The sequence below is a fragment of the Podarcis muralis genome, chromosome Z, assembly GCF_964188315.1.
Source record: "Podarcis muralis chromosome Z, rPodMur119.hap1.1, whole genome shotgun sequence".
In the NCBI taxonomy this organism is placed as follows: Eukaryota; Metazoa; Chordata; class Lepidosauria; order Squamata; family Lacertidae; genus Podarcis; species Podarcis muralis.
This window is the reverse complement of record NC_135673.1, coordinates 33,148,774-33,170,142: the sequence shown is the minus strand read 5'-3', so window position 1 is coordinate 33,170,142 and position 21,369 is coordinate 33,148,774. Positions and strand designations below refer to the sequence as shown.

General features: G+C 47.1%; 1 protein-coding gene across 1 annotated transcript in view; it reads right to left on the bottom strand.

Moving 5' to 3' along the window:
• XKRX (XK related X-linked) overlaps window positions 1–21,369 on the bottom strand; it is a 25,580-nt gene extending 4,211 nt beyond the window's left edge. The window contains exons 1-2 of the mRNA XM_028715301.2: window positions 19,829–21,369; window positions 10,552–10,811 (exon numbers count right to left, since the gene is read on the bottom strand). Coding sequence (XP_028571134.2) covers window positions 10,552–10,811; window positions 19,829–20,190 — 622 coding nt within the window. The 5' untranslated portion in view covers window positions 20,191–21,369. The remainder of the gene's footprint in view (window positions 1–10,551; window positions 10,812–19,828) is intronic.

The window sequence follows — 21,369 nt, the reverse complement described above, 5'->3', positions numbered from 1 at the left end:
GCTAAGCCATGATTCAGTGTGTCTTTTTTTAGTGTGCTAAACTCTCCCCTCACTCACCATAAGCTAAGGCCAAGAACAAACCTTGGTTAATGAGGAGAGAGATTAACCGTGAGACCCAGTTCAGAAGGCATGCTATGCTAACCCTTGGCTTAGCTCAGTGCAGCAGGACAGAGAGAAAGGCCAGGAAGAAGCAAAGAGCCTATGAACTCTCCAGGAGCTTGCAGATTCACACAATCCCATCAAGCTACGGTATGGCTCAACGTGCAGTGTGACCCAGGCCAGTGTTGTGGAAGCATTCTTGTTTGTATGCTCCAAGGCTGATCTCCAGCACCGAAAGCACAGAGCAGCACTGCTTGAATCTAAGCAATGGGAACACCTGCTGCCTCTTCACAGGTATTCATTACTGCAACCACACCCCTGGGAGTTGGGCAGAATCCTATATTAAACAGGTGCCAGAACTGAGTCACACCCAAAGAGTCACACTCTTGGTTGCAAAGAGAGCAGACACTCTTGACTCATCCTTGACTATTTCTGTGGAATTTACCAGCTACGCCACTTGCAGCTGATCTAGGCCTATGTTTCAAGGTGCATTTTCATCATCAGCCAGAAGTCTGTTCTAGCCTTTAGCTCACTTCTGGCACACCCTCATTGAAAGAAACACACAGATTTGTAGAGGTATTGATATGTAGTTTGGGTTACAATTTAATGCATAAAGCAAGGATGGAGAACCTGTGGCTCTCCAGATGTGACTTGATGGCCATTCCCATCATTCTTGACCATTGGCTATGCTGGCTGGAGATGGTGGAGGTTGGAGTCCCACAGCATCTGGAGAGCCACAGGTTCTCCATCCCTAACATAAAGCATCACACATCAGGGGAAGGGTTCAACTAGTGATTTGACAGAAACTTTTCAGTCATCCGTGGCAGTTGCAACATATGCAACAGCTAACCAGATGGATCACCATTACTGACTGCATGCATATCCTTTGCAGAAAAACCCTTTCTATAATGACAATTCATGTGAAAAGCTGTTTTGCATTTCACAACCAACACATAGTTCACAGAAAGGGCAGGTGCGTTTGTGGCATTTATATCTTAGCTGTCTGAGCAGCTGACAGACCCACATGTGGGTCTTCAGATTTAGCGATAACTATCTCACGATTGTTCCATGGCAGGTCAGAGGACAGAATGCTTTGCCAATACATATATTTATGTGTGTGTCTGTGTAATGTAAGTTGAGCAGTTAATGGGCATAACAAGCAGGCACTGTGTACATTCACCATGCTTCATGGAAAATGTATACATAACCCTTCTGTCAAGAGGGAATTGTGCACATTTCGCAATCTATCTACATAACACTCAACAGGTCTTGGGGAATGTGCATATCTCAGCTGAATTTTCTATGCATAACCACACAGTTTACTTCCCCTTAAAAAAGACATACATATAGGCAAAATATTTTAATAACCTGAGTGTCTGGGGGCAAGAATTCCAGCCTAACCCTGTCCCTCATATGCTAGCCTGCTATGTGCAGTGAACTATTTTCATAGGAATACTATCAACCAGTGGTACAATCCAGAAAGAGCTTAATAATAATAATAATAATAATAATAATAATAATAATAATAATTTATTATTTATACCCCGCCCATCTGGCTGAGTTTCCCCAGCCACTCTGGGCGGCTCCCAATCAGTGTTAAAAACAGTACAGCGTTACATATTAAAAACTTCCCTGAACAGGGCTGCCTTAAGATGTCTTCTGAATGTCAGGTAATTATTTATCTCTTTGACATCTGATGGGAGGGCGTTCCACAGGGCGGGCGCCACTACCGAGAAGGCCCTCTGTCTGGTTCCCTGTAGCCTCACTTCTTGCAATGAGGGAACTGCCAGAAGGCCCTCGGCGCTGGATCTCAGTGTCCGGGCTGAACGATGGGGGTGGAGACGCTCCTTCAGGTATACAGGACCGAGGCCGTTTAGGGCTTTAAAGGTCAGCACCAAGACTTTGAATTGTGCTCGGAAACGTACTGGGAGCCAATGCAGATCTCTCAGAACCGGTGTTATGTGGTCCCGGCAGCCACTCCCAGTCACCAGTCTAGCTGCCCCATTCTGGATTAATTGCAGTTTCCGGGTCACCTTCAAAGGTAGCCCCATGTAGAGCGCGTTGCAGTAGTCCAAGCGTGAGATAACTAGAGCATGCACCACTCTGGCAAGACAGCCCGCGGGCAGGTAGGGTCTTAGCCTGCGTACCAGGTGGAGCTGGTAGACAGCTGCCCTGGACACAGAATTAACCTGCACCTCCATGGACAGCTGTGAGTCCAAAATGACTCCCAGGCTGCGCACCTGGTCCTTCAGGGGCACAGTTACCCCATTCAAGACCAGGGAATCCCCCACACCAACCCGCTCCCTGTCCCCCAAAAACAGTACTTCTGTCTTGTCAGGATTCAACCTCAATCTGTTAGCCGCCATCCATCCTCCAACCGTCTCCAGGCACTCACTTTATCAGCTGTCTGCAGGAAGAGAACATGCAGGCCATTTCAAGAGGCTTTTGTGCAGGGGATCTTACACACAGCTTGATTTTTAGCTATAATAATTTAAGATACAAGCACTGGAGAGAGCTGGCTAATAGTGTACCGTGTGCTTCAGAGGCTTCCTGTACACAATCCCTTCTTTTCTGAAGTGCTTAAACAGGAATAACATGAAGCCACAAGCACTCCTGTCTATTAGCTGAAACTTTGGGCTTGTCTACACTTCTGCTTCTACCATGCCTAAAAAGAAGGGCTCTTGGGGGTTCTGATAACCTTAGGGGATAGCTAAATGGCCATTTATACTAGGCAGTGGAATCTGGCACCAAACTATTAGCAATTTTAGTTTGCTGGGCATTCCTGTTTGAGCCTGGTTCAGTCAGACTTCCCCAAGTTGTTCCAACCAACTAAGCCAGTCTGTTTCTCCTTCTCAAGTACACAAAGTAAGATCTACGTGCTAGGCTGTGGGAGACGTGGTTGATAGAGGATTTGACAGAGAAGACCTAAGTTCAAATCACTTCTCAGTGGTAAAGCTTACTTACGGATAGCTTTGGGGACAAAGTGAGGCAATCCCAACCTCACTACCTTGACTGCAGGGGCAAGGGAATATAAACTTAGGGAGCTTCCAGACTACAAGCTCCATCCAATGTTCTATGTCTGCTAGTGTAAGGCAAATTTTAATGTTAGACAAAGCCATTTCCCATTCCTGGGGAGCTGATGTTGCAGACTGGGAGCAAGCCTGCCCCACGTACACGGGGCGGTATAGTTCCTGCGCCATTGGGGAGTCCTCGCAGCGTCATTCCTTGGCCGTCCAATCCAGATTTAAACTGGCCGTGGCCGAAGACTCACTCCTTTTCTTCCTGCTCGCTCAGGTTAGGCTCTTTATCTGTTGACCTTGCTATGGACCACAGTTGGTCGCCTGTCAAAGGGGCCTGGTAGGATTTTTTTTCCACTTGGCAAATTGGCACCGGCCAATTGGTTTTTTGCCTACCTCGTAGCAAATCGTCACAACTTTGTAAGGTTTGGTGGTTAGGCATTGGAGTGTTTCGTTGAAGGTGAATGGAGGTAGTGGCCATCACCTACCCCTCCTAATTCAAGGGTATTCCGTTAAAGGAATCCGAGGGGCGTGGTCTCTGTCCAAAGCCACAGACAGGGAGCTAGGGCCATGGCATGACCCCTAGTGGTGATCCTGGGGGACTTCCTAGTTGATGTGCATTGGCAGGGCTCCCCCTACTGGTGGTTAACCCTTCCAAGACTTCCTGCAGACGGGCAGGAGTCAGATATAGTCGCGTGGTTTCCAATGCCTAAGCCAATACCACTCACATTCTGTAACCAATAAAGTTGTGACCTTTTCCGCCCATTAACTCTAAATACTGTTTCATGTGTCTTTATTCTAACTTCCTGGGAGGGTTAGGGACCTTGCCACGCAACAGAGGGTTCCAATGCAACAGCTGCACCAGAGGAAAATCACTGTGCATTGCAAAAGATTGCACAATCTATTCTGCAAAGAAGTTACTAGCAACTCAATTGTGTATTCTCTGCAGCACCCTTATACTGGCACGAAACATCTCACCCTCGGAACAAGTACAGTAGGTTGCTAGTGGCTTTAACCTAGCGCTACATTGCATCCAACCCTTCTAGTTTATTAATTGTTCGTCCTGATTTGTTGGCAGGGAAATTCTGCAACCCTAGCTATTTAACAAGTAGTCATTCTGATTTGTTTGCAGGGAAGCTTAGCTGCCGTTGTGTCAGTGCATTTTTCCATCTCTTCCCTTATTGCAAAAAAAATAAATAAAGCCCCACCTTTTTGGGAAGAGGGTTTGCTGTGCAAGACCTCCCAATCAATTATAGTAGCACAACCTGAACTTGCTGGTATGCAATTGGAATCCCACCTGAAAGCAGCAACCGCCTGGGAGCAGGCCAAGAAAATATGGCTAACTCTCATCCTGGGCTAATCTCCCATCCTGAAAATGCCAAACATGGGTAAGTGTCATCTCCTGCCTTGATGCCTTCTCCTCCCTGCAGTCTGCAGTTGTCACATCTCAGCCCTCTTCATCTTTGTCCAAATGTCTGCTGCCAATATCCAGTCTGTGCACAGGGCAGGTCTCCGAGGGCAGCAGTCCAGGGCCCCAATAAGCAGAATGAGCTGGAAGGCCTCCAAGCACAACTCCATCCTTTGGAGTAGGTGGAGCGATACACATTACCATCCAAAGCAGGAGTGGGGGAACCTCAGTGTGGGGCTGAATGTGGCCCTCCAAGCATCTCTAACTGGCTCTTAGAACTCTCCCCAGGCCACACCTCCTCACCAGCTCCGCTTCATGATCTTGAACGGTGTCCATGCCCTCTCGCTTGACTGGATGGAGGACAGTGAACAGCAGTGTAGCTAGCTGCTCGGCGCACCCGTGGGCAGGGCAAGCCAGGGCAGAGCACACTGCGCAGAACCTCCATGGAGTCCGCAAGCCCCACATGCCGTTTCGGGCAGCGCGGAGCCTGCAGGTGCCCGAGCCACCGTGTCACTCCCCAGGAGAGACGTGTGGCTCGGGTGCACTGCAGGCCAGGCCCTGACGTCACCCCCCTCAGTGATGACACCCGGGGCGGTCCGTACCCTGCCTTCCTACGCCACTGACAGTGAAGTATGGGCGAGTGTGCAGAAGGTGCTGGCTGTTATGTGGCTGCATTGTAACTCTACAAAGATTAAGCATTGGATTGACGACTCCACCTACTTTTACTACTGGCACCACGCACCAGTGGCAATGTGACTTCCAGGCTGCAAAAGATTCCTCACCCCTAGTTCAAAGAGAGGCTCCCCTGAGACCATTGAGCTCAGAATCTAAAATTACCAAGCTGCATCACTGCAAAATCTCTCATCATTCTAGCCAAAGGATGCACATCCTTAAATCCCTATGGGGACATCCTGTCCAAACCCTGACCCCTTATCCCTTACCTTCCAAGCCTTTCACAATCTTGCACTCTCCCTGTTCACTCTTGTATCACATTACAACTCTGCCTAGGACCTTCACTCCTCTAGCTCCATCAGCCTTGGATATCAGACTCGCACAAATGAGTTGCCCCTTATGCCTGGAACACTCTCAGAACACTCCTAGGATGCCTTCTCTCCTACTTCCTCCAGTTCCCTCTTCAAAGCCCACCTTTTCCATGAATCTTTTGGCACCATCTCCTTACCTGCCTTCCCCGGTGCCCTTCAGACATTTGGGACTACAATTCCCATCAGCTGCTGGCTGGGGCTGATGGGAGTTGTAGTTCAAAAACATCTGGAGAGCACCAGGTTGCGGAAGATGACCCTACTGTAAGTGAGCCTAAGAATGTGTAGCTGGTTTGGTTTATCCAGGAATGGAGTCTCAGGTGACCCTGATGCTGTACATGTATTATGTTCCCCCAGTGCAGGACGTTTAGGAGTTTGGAGGCATGAATTAGATTAGGTATACTCCTGTCAAAATTCCCATGTAGTGTCCATATGAAATTTGTTTGGCAAAATCCTTGATATTTGCAGGTGTTCATGCACTTTACAATTATAGTCCTGTAGCATGGAGATTAATGGCAAGAGAAAAGAAATTTGCAATACTTTACGGTCACCAAGAGACTTCTACTCTGAGCCTGGAAGGACAAACAGTGCCATATATTATGCAATAGTCTGGTGACCTTAACACTCTTGCTACATTTGAACATACATATATAAATATTTAACAGGGTGGCAAACAGTTGTTGTTGTTTTCTGGAAACAAGTAATACATAAATGAGTGCTAAACTTCTGCGGGATTCAACTGCATTTCCAGAGTGGCTTTTATGTCATGTGAAAGACCACATAAAATGCAAATATTAACAGGTCAGGAAGAATAATGTGCTGCCCTCTGATGGATGTATGGATGGGGTATTGTATTGTTAACGTGAGCTGGAAGGGCAGTAGAGGTTCTCTGGGTTTGTTTTTTCTTTCTCTCATCCTATTTTTTCTCTCTGTTCTTTCTTTCTTTCTTTAACACATTTGCATTTTTTAAAAATACTCTTGTAGCTGCTTTTAAATTTTAACAAACAAACAAAGTCATGATTAAGTATATCTTGGCTCTTAGATTGTATGAGCCTCAGGATAGGGACTTGTGGGTCCCCCCCCCCCCTGTAAAGCACGATGCTCATTCAGAATGACATGCAGTATATTGCTATAAATAATGAAATGGATGATAAAATTTGAGAGTGGGGAAAATATAGGATGAGTTTATCATTCTAGTTTGATTTTTCTAGTTTTGGAACAATATTCTGAGGCAGCATCAACAAGTTTTTTTCAGAACTATTATATAACTCTATGAGCTGCAGTCTGAAAATAAGCAATAAACCTCACTCGACTTATGATGAAATCGGAGTAGCCTTGATGCTGCAACTTCCACAGCAATATTTCAATGGGGACCTATACCCAGCCCTGTATTGTTTTTTAAAAAACAAGTTGACGTGGAGACAATAGCTGTACCATCCCCTGTTTATCTGTTTGCTTTGTAACACAAAACCCACCCAATAAAAACTGTTTTAAAAATAAAAAAAAAGTTCAAAGTCGAGGCCCCATTTTAAAATTTTCATTTTGCTTCCAAGGTAGGCTAGTACTACATCCTGATTCAGCAAAATCAGGCTTGGGCGATGCAAAAAAAAAAAAGTCCTATAGGATTGCCATTATTGTTCTTATTTGGGGTTGCACAGTAGAAGCCAGTGGAATCAGTTAGATCGGTGGTTGCTGACCGTTTTAGTCCCATGGGTACATACTGTACATTTGGATTCTTGTGTGAATACTTTGGGCACGCAAACCCTGTAGAATCAAACTGAGCTTCCAAAAGCAGACAGAGGTAAAAGAGGAAAGAGCATCACTTCTCACATTCCTCCTCCAGCTCTATGTGCTTTTCCAGGTGTGGTGTAGCAGCTGGGCAAGGACCCAGGAGACCACTGTTCAAGTCCTCACTCACTGGTGAGTTTGGGCCAGTCACAGTCTCTTAGCCTAACCCACCGCATAGGGCTGTTGGAAAGATAAAACTGATGGGGAGAACCAGGCGTGCAACCCTGAGCTCACTATAGAAAGGCAGGCTATAAATACAGAGAGAGGGGAGAGAGAGAGAGAGTGGTTGAAAAATAATAAAATGGCTGGAGCATCTTCCCTGTAAGTAAAGGCTGCAATGTTTGGGGCATTGTAAATTTTGGAAAAAAAGGGGGCGACATGATAGATATGTAGAAAACCATGCATAGTGTGGAGAAAAGAGGAGAGGAGAGACCTTTTTTCTCTCTCTCTCTCATAATACTAGAATCCAGGATCATGAAATGACGCTGGAACAGTGACAGGTTCATAGCGGACAAAAGGAAGTACTTCTTCATACAATAAATAGAACTTTTACACACCGTACATTAAAAGCAACCCCTGCCCAAATAAAGGATCCTGGGAACTGTAGTTAGTTAAGGGTGCTGGGAATTGTAGCGCTGTGAGGGGGGGGAACTACAGCTGCCAGGTTGCTTTTGTGGGAGAGCGTGCTTTAAATTTATGGTGTGCATCCAGCCGTTGTTTTCACAAGAGGTACTAGCGATGGCCATCAACTTGCATGGCTTTAGAAGAGGGTTAGAAAATATTGTGGTGCAAAAGGCCATCAGTGGCTGCTAGTTACAATGGCTGCCTATTACCTCCAGTATGAGAGGCAACATGACTCTGAATTGCAGCTGCTGTGGAGCAACAGTGGGAGAGGACTCTTCCTCCCTCCCACCCCCTGTGTCCTGCTTTTTGCCTTCCCAGATGCTTCTGTTTGGCAGCTGTGGGAAAGAGGATGCTGGATTAGATAGGACTTTGGCCTCAACCAGTAAGGTGTTCCTTATGTTCTTATAGACCTCTGCTGGGCAGACCATATCAATTGTTAATATCATTGATTTAATGTCCTTTTGTTCTGTCTGGGGTGGGGTTCTTAAGGTCTGCTTCAGGCCCATTGGCAAAGCTTTCGTTTTGTAATGCTCCAGTTCACTTTGAAAGAGAAAGCCTGTTTCTGTAACCATAAGGAAGCCATAGACGAACTTCACCAGGGATGTAGCAAGCCCAGCAGGCACCAGCCAAAAGGCAGGTTATCACTGTGATGGAAGCCCAGAGTATACAAATAACTTCAGTGAGAGTTGTCAGCTTCACTTACCAATCGTGCTCCCATGCCTTTAGCAGCAGCCAGATGCTAACTTAAGGATCTGAAGCTTTTTCATGTTAGTTTTCCTTTTTTCTGTTACTTTAACTCATAGCTGTCAACTTACAGATTTGAAAATAAGGGACGAGCAGCCTTGAAAATAAGGGATCAGCAGCCAAAACAATGAATTTTTAGGGCACGGGTATGTTCAACTTCTGAGCCCCTCCGAGCCAAAGGCAGAAAAAGCCCAGCCAGCAGCCAAACGAAGCCTCAAGCGGTGGTTCCCACAGCGCAGCAACCCGGCAAAGGGGATGCAGCAAGGAAACCACCGTCACCTCTCTGCTGGGAAGCGCTGAGCAAAGGCGAGTCCCCAGGCAACGTGGCTGATTTGATCAGCACAAGGCATGCAAGCTCCACCCCCAGTCGTTCTTAGACTCCTTATTGGGAGAGCAACGCAGCCAAGCAACCCAGTTGGAGCCTCCCTCCTCCCTGGCCGGCAGGGAGGGAGGGAGAGGAGCTGCTTCCTTTGAAACCCAGGAAATTTAAGGGACATCATCAATAAGGGACAGCAGCGGGAAATGGTGCTGGGATAAGGGAGTTTCCCGCCAAATAAGGGACGGTTGACAGCTATGCTTTAACTCCCTTCTAAAATAAGCTTCACCTACCTGCTTACTTTCTGCAGGGTGCACGGTTATTAAAGGTGGAAGAACAGAGCCTGTAGAAAGCTGGGCAACATGGCTGCATTTTTTAACGTTCCCTTACATGTCTTTGCCACCTGCTTAAAACTTTTTGGTTTAAACAAATCTACCTGGACATGTAATTTTATCATATATGGGTTTTTTTTAATTTAAAAATCTGATTGTATCTATATTTTAGCAATTTTATTACATCTACTTTTATTGCTACTCTAAACGAATATTATTTAATGAAGATTTTATACGTTTTTGTAAACTGCGTAGTGATTCATTTTTAGATTAAGTGGTATACAAATCTTGTTAAAAAAATTTTTTAAAACAAGAACAAACTCCCTGCAAACAGAAACCTAGCACTGCAGGTACAAAGCTGGGATAGAAGCCTTCTGTGCCATATGCCTTAATTTTCTATTAGCACTGTGTTTTTGTTTTGTTTGTTTGAATGAGGAATATGCACCCCATGCATTCTGAAGTGCAACTGCCCACCCTTACCATCCTAGCATTTGCAATGCCTTATTCTGTTGCAAGTCTAGACCCTGTTTGAGTCAGGAGACAGCAGTGAGAGAGAGAAAGGTTACAATCACACCATACATTTGAAGCACTATTATGTCACTATCCAGCAATCCTGGATAATCATCAGAATCATAGTTTGTTAAGGGTTCTGGGAACTGCCATTCTGTGAGGGCAGCAATGTAAACAAACTGTGGCTGCCAGGACTCTGCAGGGCTATTAAAATGGTATAAAAGGGTAAAGGTAAAGTGACCCCTGACCATTAGGTCCAGTCGCGGATGACTATGGGGTTGCGGTGCTCATCTCGCTTTACTGGCCGAGGGAGCAGGCGTACAGCTTCCGGGTCATGTGGCCAGCATGACTAAGCCGCTTCTGGCGAACCAGAGCAGCGCACGGAAATGCCGTTTACCTTCCCACCGGAGAGGTACCTATTTATCTACTTGCACTTTGACGTGCTTTTGAAATGCTAGGTTGGCAGGAGCTGGGACCGAGCAACGGGAGCTCACCCCCTCGCGGAGATTCGAACAGCTGACCTTCTGATCGGCAAGCTCTAGGCTCTGTGGTTTAGACCACAGCACCACCCGCGTCCCCACGACCCTCCTCCCAAGCCCTTTATAGTTTGCACCAGACAAGCAAACTGGCTCCTAGCTGAAAACCTGTGCCCTTTAAGTCCCCTCCATTTTACCTCTGCTGGTGGGGACCTCCTGCTCCACAACGCTGACATAGAGCTGCAACGTGAGCTGCGGAGTAGAACCTAGGAAGGCCTGGATGACAGCCATGCGCTTGAAAGCGTTGCGGTGGGTGACCAGCCTGCGCACCAGGTGACCCACTTCCTGCTCCAGCTCAATCTCAGCGTCCTTGTAGATCTGCTTCTTGCGAGTGATGGTGACGTAGGGCTCTTCCTCCTTCCCCAACCTGCAGAACATCACTATGGCCTCTAAGCACCTGCATGAGAGAAAGAGTCAGGATCAGTATAGAAGCCACCAGCCCTTCTCTTAAGGTCTTCACAAGGGAGAAGCAAACAGACATACTCATGAATATTCATGTGTTGTTTTGGGAGCGGGGGGAGGGTAAAAGTCTGATGGGTGAGCTAGTATTTTGAGCTAGGGTTTCAGCCATAGGACTTTAGGGTTGCAAAGGATATTGGAATACTCTTAGTCCAGCCTTCTTCAGCCTTGAGTCCCCAGGTGTAGTTGGACAATTCCCACCATCATCCTAAACCATTGGCTAAGGTGGTTGGGGATGATGTAGTCCCAAAACACCTGGAGACCCAAAGCTGAAGAACTCTGATATAGTCCAACACCATCATTCTCAACCAAAGCCAGGTGTAAAATAGTGATGTGGAGGGAAAGGGAGAAGAGCAACACTTGGTGTAGTGGCTAGAGTGTTGAACTAGTGCCCGGAAGCCCAGGTTTCAAATTCCCACTCAGGCATTAAAGCTCAATGGATGACCTTGGACAGTCGCCATTTCTCAATCTAACCTACCTTGCAGGGAGAGGGAATGAACCATCTGCACTGCTCAGAGCTCCCAGGAGGAAATGTGAAATGTAAATATAATAAAACAATATTTCATACTAATAATAATACCTCTGGATACATTTTGGCCAAGAAATAGGTTATCGTACCAGATCTGAACTCAATGTCTTTTTACACACAATTTTTCAGCCTGATTTAGAATAGTTAAAAAATGATTATTTTTGTTGTTGTTGCCACTGCTGCTGCTGCTGCTGCTGCACGATTTGGAGTCAGATCTATAGCAAATCACCCAAAGGTCTGCAAATAGAGCTTTGTCTCCTTTCTGCCCTCCACTGGGGTTGCCTATTTCCTTCCGGTTCATTATCTGTTGCTGCAGAAGTAGTAGTAACTATAACAAGAAGCCGCCGGTCTCAAACGTTAGCTACGAGCAGGTGATAAACATCCAGCTTCTGAACGCGTCCGCCGCTCAGGACTTTCCCACAGTTTTAAAAGCAGCACACCCACAACTGTCTCCCAAGGCAAAATATGAGACTGAGAGCACACACCCTCTTCGAATGATCCAGCAAGGCATTTTGATGGGGACAAAGCAGCGCTTCTCCTCCAGAATGACTCACCACGACTAGAGCGACATGCTTTCAGCTTCACCAACCTGACAGTGTTTTGTTTTTTTGGCTTTTTGACCGTTTGTTTTTTTTAATGCAGACTTTTTTTCTTTTTCAATATTTTTTTTTATAAAAGCAGACAACGTTTAATGCACTGAGGTCCAGCAGTGCCAATTAAAAGAAGAGAAAGAGAGGTCTTGAGGGAGCCATGAGGTCATTCCTTTAGGCAAAGACCCCCTCTTTCTCCAACTCATATGAACATGGGAAGCTGCCTTATTCTGAATCAGAATAAGCCATCTAGCCTTTGGCCATCTAGCCCAGTATTAGCTGTGTGGATAGGAAGAGGCTCTCTAGGGATTCAAAACAGGGTCTGTTTTGATCCTATTCAACCTGGAACGGTTTGTAGGCAAAGCAGGTGCTGTACCTCTGACCAAGGCTGCATATACACCATAGAATTCATTTATAGCACATGGCTTCCCCAAAAGAATCCTGGGAACTGTAGTCACCCCACAGAACTACAATTCCCAGCACCATTAGCAAACTACATTTCCCAGGATTCTTTGAGGGAAAAGCCATGTGCTTTAAATGTATGGTGTCCACACAGCCCCAGACATAGATTCTGTGTTTTTCATGGCTCCACAGCAGCCAAATATCAACTGGTAAAGCTTTCCCCATCCCTGTGCTGCCATACACAGGATTCTCAGATGTAGGAAGCAGCCTTATATACAGAGTTAAACCTTTGATCTGTCTACCTCAGCAGTGTTTACGCCAACTGGCAGCAGCTTTTCTGGGTTTCAAACAGGAAACTCAAGTCTTTCCCGGCTTCTAGCTGGAGATGCAGGGGACAGAACCTGGAAACTTCTGCATAACTCAAAGGTTACAGGGACTTGGGATGAGACCAGGAAAGTTCAGACAGAACCTGTGTTCAGCAATTGCAGAACATAACCTCATAGGCCATTCCAAGTGAATAGATCCTGGGAATTATTACTCAGATGCAAGCATGCATCGGATTTTGATATGTGTCTGTCAGTGTTTTTGTAGGCTACAGCCTACATCAGATACATGAGGTGTGTCCTTAGCTGGAAGATATTCGTCAATATGTTTATTTTGTATACATCTCAGCTTTGCATAGAAACATTTGAGACTGTACCCCTTGCCTTTCACCGACTTTCTGACTTCTCTGTTTACCATTTTATTCCTTTATGTGTGTCTGTCTGTATATCCACTTCACACATCTGATGAAGTGAACTCTTGTTCATGGAAGTCTATGTCACAGCCCTGTTAACTTCCCTGTGTTTCTCATGATCATGCCACTGCTGCTCATGGGACGAGCATGCAACTCTTCCCCACCATCTAAGATTTAGTGCAACATGGCAGCTTGTTAATCAAAATGACAGGTAATGAGGTATAAATGGGAGCATTAGAAATGGATGCAATAAACCCCCATGTCTGAACACAGCCTAAATTTGGGGAAAAAACCTTTTTGGGACCAACCAAATTGTCAAGAAAATGTAGCAATCCTTCAAGTTAGATGCCGGAAATGACAAACCAGGTATTAATTTCTCAGAGGTGGGGAGGAGCAGCCATGGCTTCTCCACCTCAGAACCATAGGTGTGTGACTTCATACCTGTAACACCTGGGAGGGACTCACATCAGCCTGCAATCACCACCTTGGAACCAAGTCTATAATTTGGCCTCATGGCTACCACATCCAACCTAATTTCTGCACTGTTTTGGTTTTCCTTCATTCCTACCTCCCACTGCCACCCTCCCTGCTTTGTATAATACCTCACCTGATGGGAGAATTCAAAAAGTTGCCACATTTTTGTGGCATTTTGGTTGGTTCTAATAAAAGTTGTGACACAGCTTTTGGATTTAATTTTTCTCCCTTATGGACCAACCTTGGCTACATTTGCCTTTTATGTCACAAAATAAGTGTTAAAGTCTTTAAGCTGCCACGAGACTTTTTGTTATTTTGGGGGATCCGGGAGCCTCTCGTCATCTCACACGAATGATCCAGCCCCAAAACATGCTAAATTTGCATCCCTCTGTCTTTGCCCACTCCTCCCAAGGCCCCATAAACTGCCTTGTACATTATGCTTTCAAAGCTTGGTTCAACCTGGAATGAAAGGGAGGCGAAGTCCGCAAACAGAAAACTTAAAGAATGGCTCTTTGACGAGTTCCATATGCTAAGAATAGTACTGACGGCAGCTTCACTCCATTCCCTCACCAGTGAGAGAGGGAGGGGGAAGACTGAAATTGAAGGGTAGAGCACAGGGCAAATAAATGAGGGCTAAATAAAGCACAGGGTAAAAGAAGGCAGAGAAGAGGACCTTCCCGGCTTGGCCAGTCAGGAATGCTGGCCAACAGGGCTGGCAGGACAGAGAGGAAGAACCCTAATGATTTGTACTTCAGGCTTAAGCTGGAGAAAGAAGAAGCATTTGGCAAGAAGCTAGCTTGCTTAAATGAACCATTAGTTGCAGCAAACCACAATCCTGGAGTCAGACACAGGAACATGCTAACTTTAAGGGAAACAGCAAGTAAACACTGCTAAAGTACACCTGGCCACGTGGAAGAAAGGAAACACACAACACTGGGGCTTGCCTGGTCTTGTTCCAACCTGTGCATGTTCCACTAAACCATAAACAACATCACTGGCTTCAAGTTAGTTCTCCAGCCCAATTCAAAGTTTGAATTCTAAAATCCCAAATGATCTGGAGCCAGCATACCTACAGATCCGCTCCTTTCTCTTAAGTATATATAGGCTGCAATATTACACACTTTTACCTGGGAGCAAGTCCCATTGAACTCAGTGGGGCTTTCTTCAGAATAGACATGCATAGGATTGTTTGATAACTTAAGGTGTGGGTTTTTTGTGTGGAGGCTCTGCTCCATGGGCTCTCACCACCCAAAGTACAGTAGATGAGTACATGGGACTCCTCATCAGGTCCACTGCAACTGAGGGACTTCCTTTGCAGGGACACATTTGCCTCACTCCTTCCCTGCTGGCTTTCAGGTGGCCACCCAAGGCAGTTCTCTTCCAAGGAGCTTTCGGAGTGTCCTGGCCATTTTAATTTGTAAGGAGTGCCATGCTTTTGCTGCTTTGGTTGGCTAATAATAATAGATGATGATCTGATAGTCTGCATCATTTAATTGCAGCCAATTCATTGTAGTGATTAGGAGTGTGCAGACTAGGACCAGGGTTCAAATCACCCACTCAGCCGTGAAATTCACTGGGTGAAGTTGGGCCAGTCACTATCTCTCTGTCTTATCAACCTCACAGGGTTGTTGAGAGGATTAAATGGAGTTCAGGAGAATTATATCTGCTGCCTTGAGTGTCTTGAAGAGGTGGAATATTAATGCATCAAGTAACAAAACAAAAGTATTTTGTTAAGCTGCCTTGTGGATTGTAAAGCTGGTAGGTGGCAGGCTACAAAGGAGCCTTACCCAACCTGGTGCCCTCCAAACGTTTTGGACTACAACTCCCATCAGCCTCCAACCCATGCTGGCAGCAGCATGATTGCAGTTGCAGCCCAAAATATCAAGAGGGCATCAGCGTGACAAAAGCAGATATAAATGTTTTTAATTAATAACACAAAGCCTTGCGTCTTGAGCAAGGAAAACCACATCTGTCTATAACAATGAATGTAAAATTTATGCATGTTATTTCTCTTCTGCACTGTGTTCCACAACAACCACATTCACAAGTGACAGAACAGCAGCCTCCAAAGTTTGTGGGGGGTGGGGTTCCAATGTGAAGAGCATTCCAAAAATGAGCTCCCCACCCAGTTCCCTTCCTGCACTCAAAGAGGTGAAAGAAGAGCAAAGCAGAGACTGGGGGTGGGGAGTGGAGAATGAAACATCTGGACAAGCAGAGGCAGAGTTAAGAATTATAGCCTTTGCTGACACCCACCCCCCTGTTTGACTCATGGGATCAAACCAGTTTCCTTGTTATGCTGCCTAAAGGAGGCAGCCAACGACCTTTCACCTTGGAAAGCAAGCAGATTGAAAACAGCAAGTTCCCATCGTTACAGAGCGCATAAGATTCTCTGAAGGCAGCTGGGATGTGCTCACAAGGCAAAAAGAAAGTATCATACTTTAAACCAGGGTTTCCCAAAACTGGCTCTCCCCTGTTGCTGGACTACAACTCCCATCATCCCTAGCTAGCAGAAACAGTGATCAGGGATGGTGGGAACTGTAGTCCAGAAACAGCTGGAGACCCAAGTTTGGCGAACCCTGCTTCAAACAGTCAGGCTTTCTGCAAAGAATCCTGGGTACTGTAATTTGTTAGGGGTGCTAAGAGTTGTTAGGAGACACCTATTCGTTATGTACTGAAGTTCTCACCCTGGGCCAGCAGGGGGATACTGTAGATAGTTATGCAAATGAAGGATTGAAAGTGACGTTCAGTGATTGGATAGTTTTAGAAAGTTGCTACAGTTATGTTGTTCTGGAGCTCTATATAAGCAGGCTGACTGAGCTCATTAGTTCAGTTCTGTTCTGGCCTTTGAATAAACAAGAGCTGTTTGAGGAATCGCTGTGTCGTCTGATATGTTCGCCCACAACTTAACACTATTCCCCTCAAAGAACTTCAATTCCCAGTTTAACAGTCAATCCCTCTTCCCCATGAATTGTTGCTCTGTGAGGGGAGTAGGGGTCTTCTAACAACTCCCAGCTCCCTTAAGAAACTAGTGTGAAGCAGCTTTTCAAAACTCTGGAGTTCTTCTCCCTTCACTTCTGGGGTCCCACCTGAAAACATTTGGACAAGAGCCTTTGGATGTGATTCGAGTAGCAGGCTGCTCACCTTTTACCTGCTCCTGCACTGCCACCCAATTAACCCATCAGTCCAACTTGCATGTCAGTCTCTGGCTCCTCCACTACACCTGTGTCTGAAGTCCTACAGTAGTATAAACGATGGAGGGACAAAGTAGACATGATGATACATCTGTGAGGGTGGTAGTTCAATGGGGACCATCATAGCTCAGGGGCAGAGCACCTGCTTTGCATGCGGATGGTTCCAGGTTCAAATCCCAGCATCTCCAGGTAGGGCTAGGAAAAGCTCCTCATCTGAAACCCTAACAGCCACTGCCAGCCAGTGTACACAACACCATGGTCCAATAGTCTGACTTTGTATAAGGCAGCTTCCTATGTGATTGGATCTCCTGCTGTTTTGTTTCTTAACTTGGAAGAGATTCATGGAGGGAGGTCTAATTGGATCAGGACAGCAGCACCGTGGGAACAGGAACTTTTCTCCCCACAGTGGAACTAAAAATATCTTTGGAGAATAAATTCTGCTCGTGAAAATGGCATGTGGAGTGCGGGGATTAAATTGCCTCCTTCCAGCACTGCTGCCCCATTCAGTCCCACCGCCCCCATCCCATGAAGGCTAGGTTTTGCTTGTTTGAGTTGGGCAATCTGGCCCCATGTGCGCCATGTGTCAATTGGACCAAGGTGTGGGACAACCAAGGGCTGTGCATGCTTTATGCTTCAAAAATCACAGCCCAAAAGTGCAGCATCTTCTGCAAGTCAATGAATCCTGCAGCTTTCCAGTTTCATAGTGAAATTGGTGTTTTAGCCCTTGCAAAGACAGGACTGGAAGTGGGGGCCGGGGCTCCTGTTCGTTCAGGGGTGGGGAACCTTTGTCAGAGTAAGAGCTGTAAGCCCTTGCAGACAGTCTTCTGGTAGGCTGCCTGCTGGTGGTGGGCAGGGTCAGAGGATGGAGCAACAGGTGTGATACTTACATTTCTATAGTGGTCTACATTATAGCTGCAAAAAAATTCAAAGGTTCCTACACACACACACCACACACACCACTTGTGTCACCCCTCCAGGAAAGTGAAAGGCATTGTTAACAAGGGCACATTCCAGCCAAGCAAAAGCAGAGCACCGTGAATGGGGATGTGGCCTGGAGAAGGGGCGTGGCCTAGTGAGAGTCTCGAGAGCCAGTTAGATATGTCTAGAGGGCCGTATTTGGCCCCCCAGACCTGAAGTTCCCCATTCCTATGCAATGATGCTAGGAGTGCCGAATGGCACTTCCAAATGGACAGATGAGTTTTTAGCATTCTGAATGGCACTTGGCCAGAGCTACCATCAGGCTAGCAGTGGCAAGCTTTGGGCTCTCAAATTTCAGCACTACCCTGTGTGATGCTAAAATTGGGGTGCCCTCTGCGTTCCGTTCTACAGCATTGTTGTGATGGCCCGTGCAGCACAATGCCCAATGTGGCCTAACGGGTTGCACTACCCTAAAACTGCCTCTGAGGCTAGAATTGTGTGGTGGGGTAGGAGAGATGAAATAATGCCAATATATTTAACACCTGGCTTCCAATTTGCTCCTTTGGTTTCTGATAGTACATGGGTAAAAGAGTCTCAAAAGTCCAGGGCACAAATTTTCATGGCCCTCTAGCAGCTATAGTGGCTCATTTACCAGAAGCAATGTATTTAGCATTAACTCTGGAAGTATATACTTGATTCTGACCAAACGCAGCTTCCTGATGTATATTTTGCTCTGGGACGCTTAGTTTAGTCAGAAGTTAACACTAAATACAGTACACTACTTCTGGTAAATAAGCCAACCTAGTCACTAGAGGGCTGTAAAGATTTTTGTTCCAGGCTTTTTAGACTCTTCTACCCATGTACTATTTGAAACCAAAGGGGCACATTGGCTGCCAGATGTGAATTTTCTTCCAGCTCTCCTGCCCCACTACTGAGTGGCAAAGGTCCAGGGCCCCACTCAGCAGAATGAACAGGAGCAGCAACCTTAAGAAGCATAATAGGGTGCTGTATCATTTATGGAAGATGTTACCGTATTTATACGAAACCAATGCACCATCGAATCTAACGCACAACTCAATTTTCAAAACCATGAAACCAAAAAAGTATTTGCTGCCGCCATCAAATCTAATGCGCACCCTAATGCACACCATAATTTGGCCAAAAAAGGTGTGCATTACATTCAATTAAATATGGTATTGCCTGTTTTCAGGACACACACGCACAGTACCTTGCCACTGCCTTTGGCTTTCTTCTTTCTAAGGTCAAGGTAAAGGGACCCCTGACCATTAGGTCCCGTCATGGCCGACTCTGGGGTTGCAGTGCTCATCTCACTTTATTGGCCAAGGGAGCCGGCGTACAGCTTCCGGGTCATGTGGCCAGCATGACTAAGCCACTTCTGGTGAACCAGAGCAGCACACAGAAACACCGTTTACCTTCCCGCCGGAGTGGTACCTATTTATCTACTTGCACTTTGACGTGCTTTCGAACTGCTAGGTTGGCAGGAGCAGGGACCGAGCAACGGGAGCTCACCCCCTCATGGGGATTCGAACCGCTGACCTTCTGATTGGCAAGTCCTAGGCTCAGTGGTTTAACCCACAGCGCCACCCATGTCCCCTTTCTTCTTTCTAAGCTCAGATTTTACGACTGCAGTTCTACACAAAGAACCCTCCAGCTCCCTGCTGGGTAAAGCTCCCTGCTGAGTAAAGTTGAGGGGGGTGGGCAGGGGGAGGGAGTTAGGAAGCTGCCATACGGAGGCAGGCAATTGACCCTTCTAGCTCAGTAATGTCTGCACTGACAGGCAGGGTCTCTCCAGGGTTTCAAGCAGAAAGTATTTCCCCAGCCCTCCCTGGAGATGCCAGGGACTGAACCTGGAACCTTCTGCATGCAAATCAGATGCTCTACCGCTGAGCTACTACAGTCCTTCCCTAGCCACTGCTTCATCTAGCTTAGTACTATCTACAGCAGGGGTTTCTCCAGGAGTTCAGGCAGGGGGGATTCCCAATGCTACCTGGAAATGCTGGGGATCAAACCTGGGACCCCCCTGTTAGTGAGGCAGATGCTCCACCACTGAGCTATATGGCACCTTCTCCAAACAAAGTTCCTAGCACGGCTCACCTGATGAGAGGACCCAGCAACACAAGATGCATGAAAAGGATAAAGGGCTGGTCACTAGTCAGGTCCCGGTTCACAAAGATGAGGGTAAGTTGGTCCATGACGGCAGGTATCAGCATCAAGAGGAGAGTCAGGGAGAGCCAGAAGACATCATTGGAGCAGCTGTAGGCATAGCTCACGACGCAGGCAGAAGAAATCTCTGCACAGTAGAGGAGGGTGATAAAGGCAATCCCTATGGGTGGGTTCACCTTGGTCACAGTCTGGGATGCGACTCTGCGCACTACGTGGCGGGGTTTGTACCCTGTCACCCTGGGAAGGACCTGGTCTGACCATTCCCCACTGGAAAGGTTACACACAGTGTCCATCCTGGGGCCCACTGACCCGCCAGTCCAGAGCTGATCTCCTCCAATGGAGGCTTTGGGACCCTAAAGAGGAGGCGACCAGTAATTTTGACCCAAGTTCCTTTTTACAGACAACAGTCTCTTTCCACCAGCAGGTAGTCTGTCTCTGCAAACAAACCAGCACATGCACCACTCTGCACAGTTTCTCTTTTTTCAGGCTCCAGCCTACAATATGGAGTGAAGAGCGGGCGATTAATGGGTCCAGCTCCAGAAGCGTTCTTTCCCCTTTACACCCACACCCATTTGCGGAAGGGAAGGGAAGCGCAAAACTGAGACCCCGGCAACCGAGTTTCTACGGCAACCGGGGCGCGGCTTCAGAGGCTGTTCTTCCAAAACGCCAGAAAACTTAGTATGGCTCTTTCCCAGAGACACAACCGGGAAGCCAAGCGCAAAGGCGACCCTAGACAGATCCAGAAATCAGCGAGTCAGATGACTCAGAGGGAGAAAGGAGGCTTCGATGAGGTCAAGAACATTCACACGAAGAAACCCAGGCTTGATCCCGGTGGCTTCTCCGGCATCGATCCTGCAGAGGGACTTCGTGTTTCCAGCCTCCAAAGAAGTCCTGAGTCCCTCGCGACCGATTCAAGGCGAAGAGGGTCTTCCCAGAAACAGCCGCTTTTTATTTCCTTCGCTCCAAAAGCCACGTGGGAGTTCCAGCACCCTCCGGCTCTAAAGCGCAGCGAAACCCGAAGTCCCTCGCTTTTTAACTGAGGGAGGCGTGTCTCCCTTCTCCGCTGAGAAGAAGACGGCGGCGTCCGCAGTCACTCTCACTCCGCCAGAGCGCGCTGTCGCCGTCGGGGGTCTTCGGGCCAGCTCAGCTCCGCTGAAGGGGAAAAAAGAGAAAACGACAAGAAGTCAGAGGCGGAGGGCGGGGGCGAGAAGCAGCCCAGATGCCACGACGAAAGACGTCGGGCTGGAGGCGTCGGCGATCGCTTCCTTCCAGCTGTCTTGCTAGCGACCGATCCGTGCGCTCCGCGAAGCGCGCGAATTGGCAGAGCAAGCAGAGGGAAAGGCTGGCCAGAAAGAGCCCCTTTGCGCAGCCCGATTGGGAGCCAGACGTGAGATTTCTCCCCTTCTCCGTCTCGCCCCCTGCGCACTCGCTCGCCCTGTCTGTTTGGTCTTATCTTGGAAAACAGGTGTGTC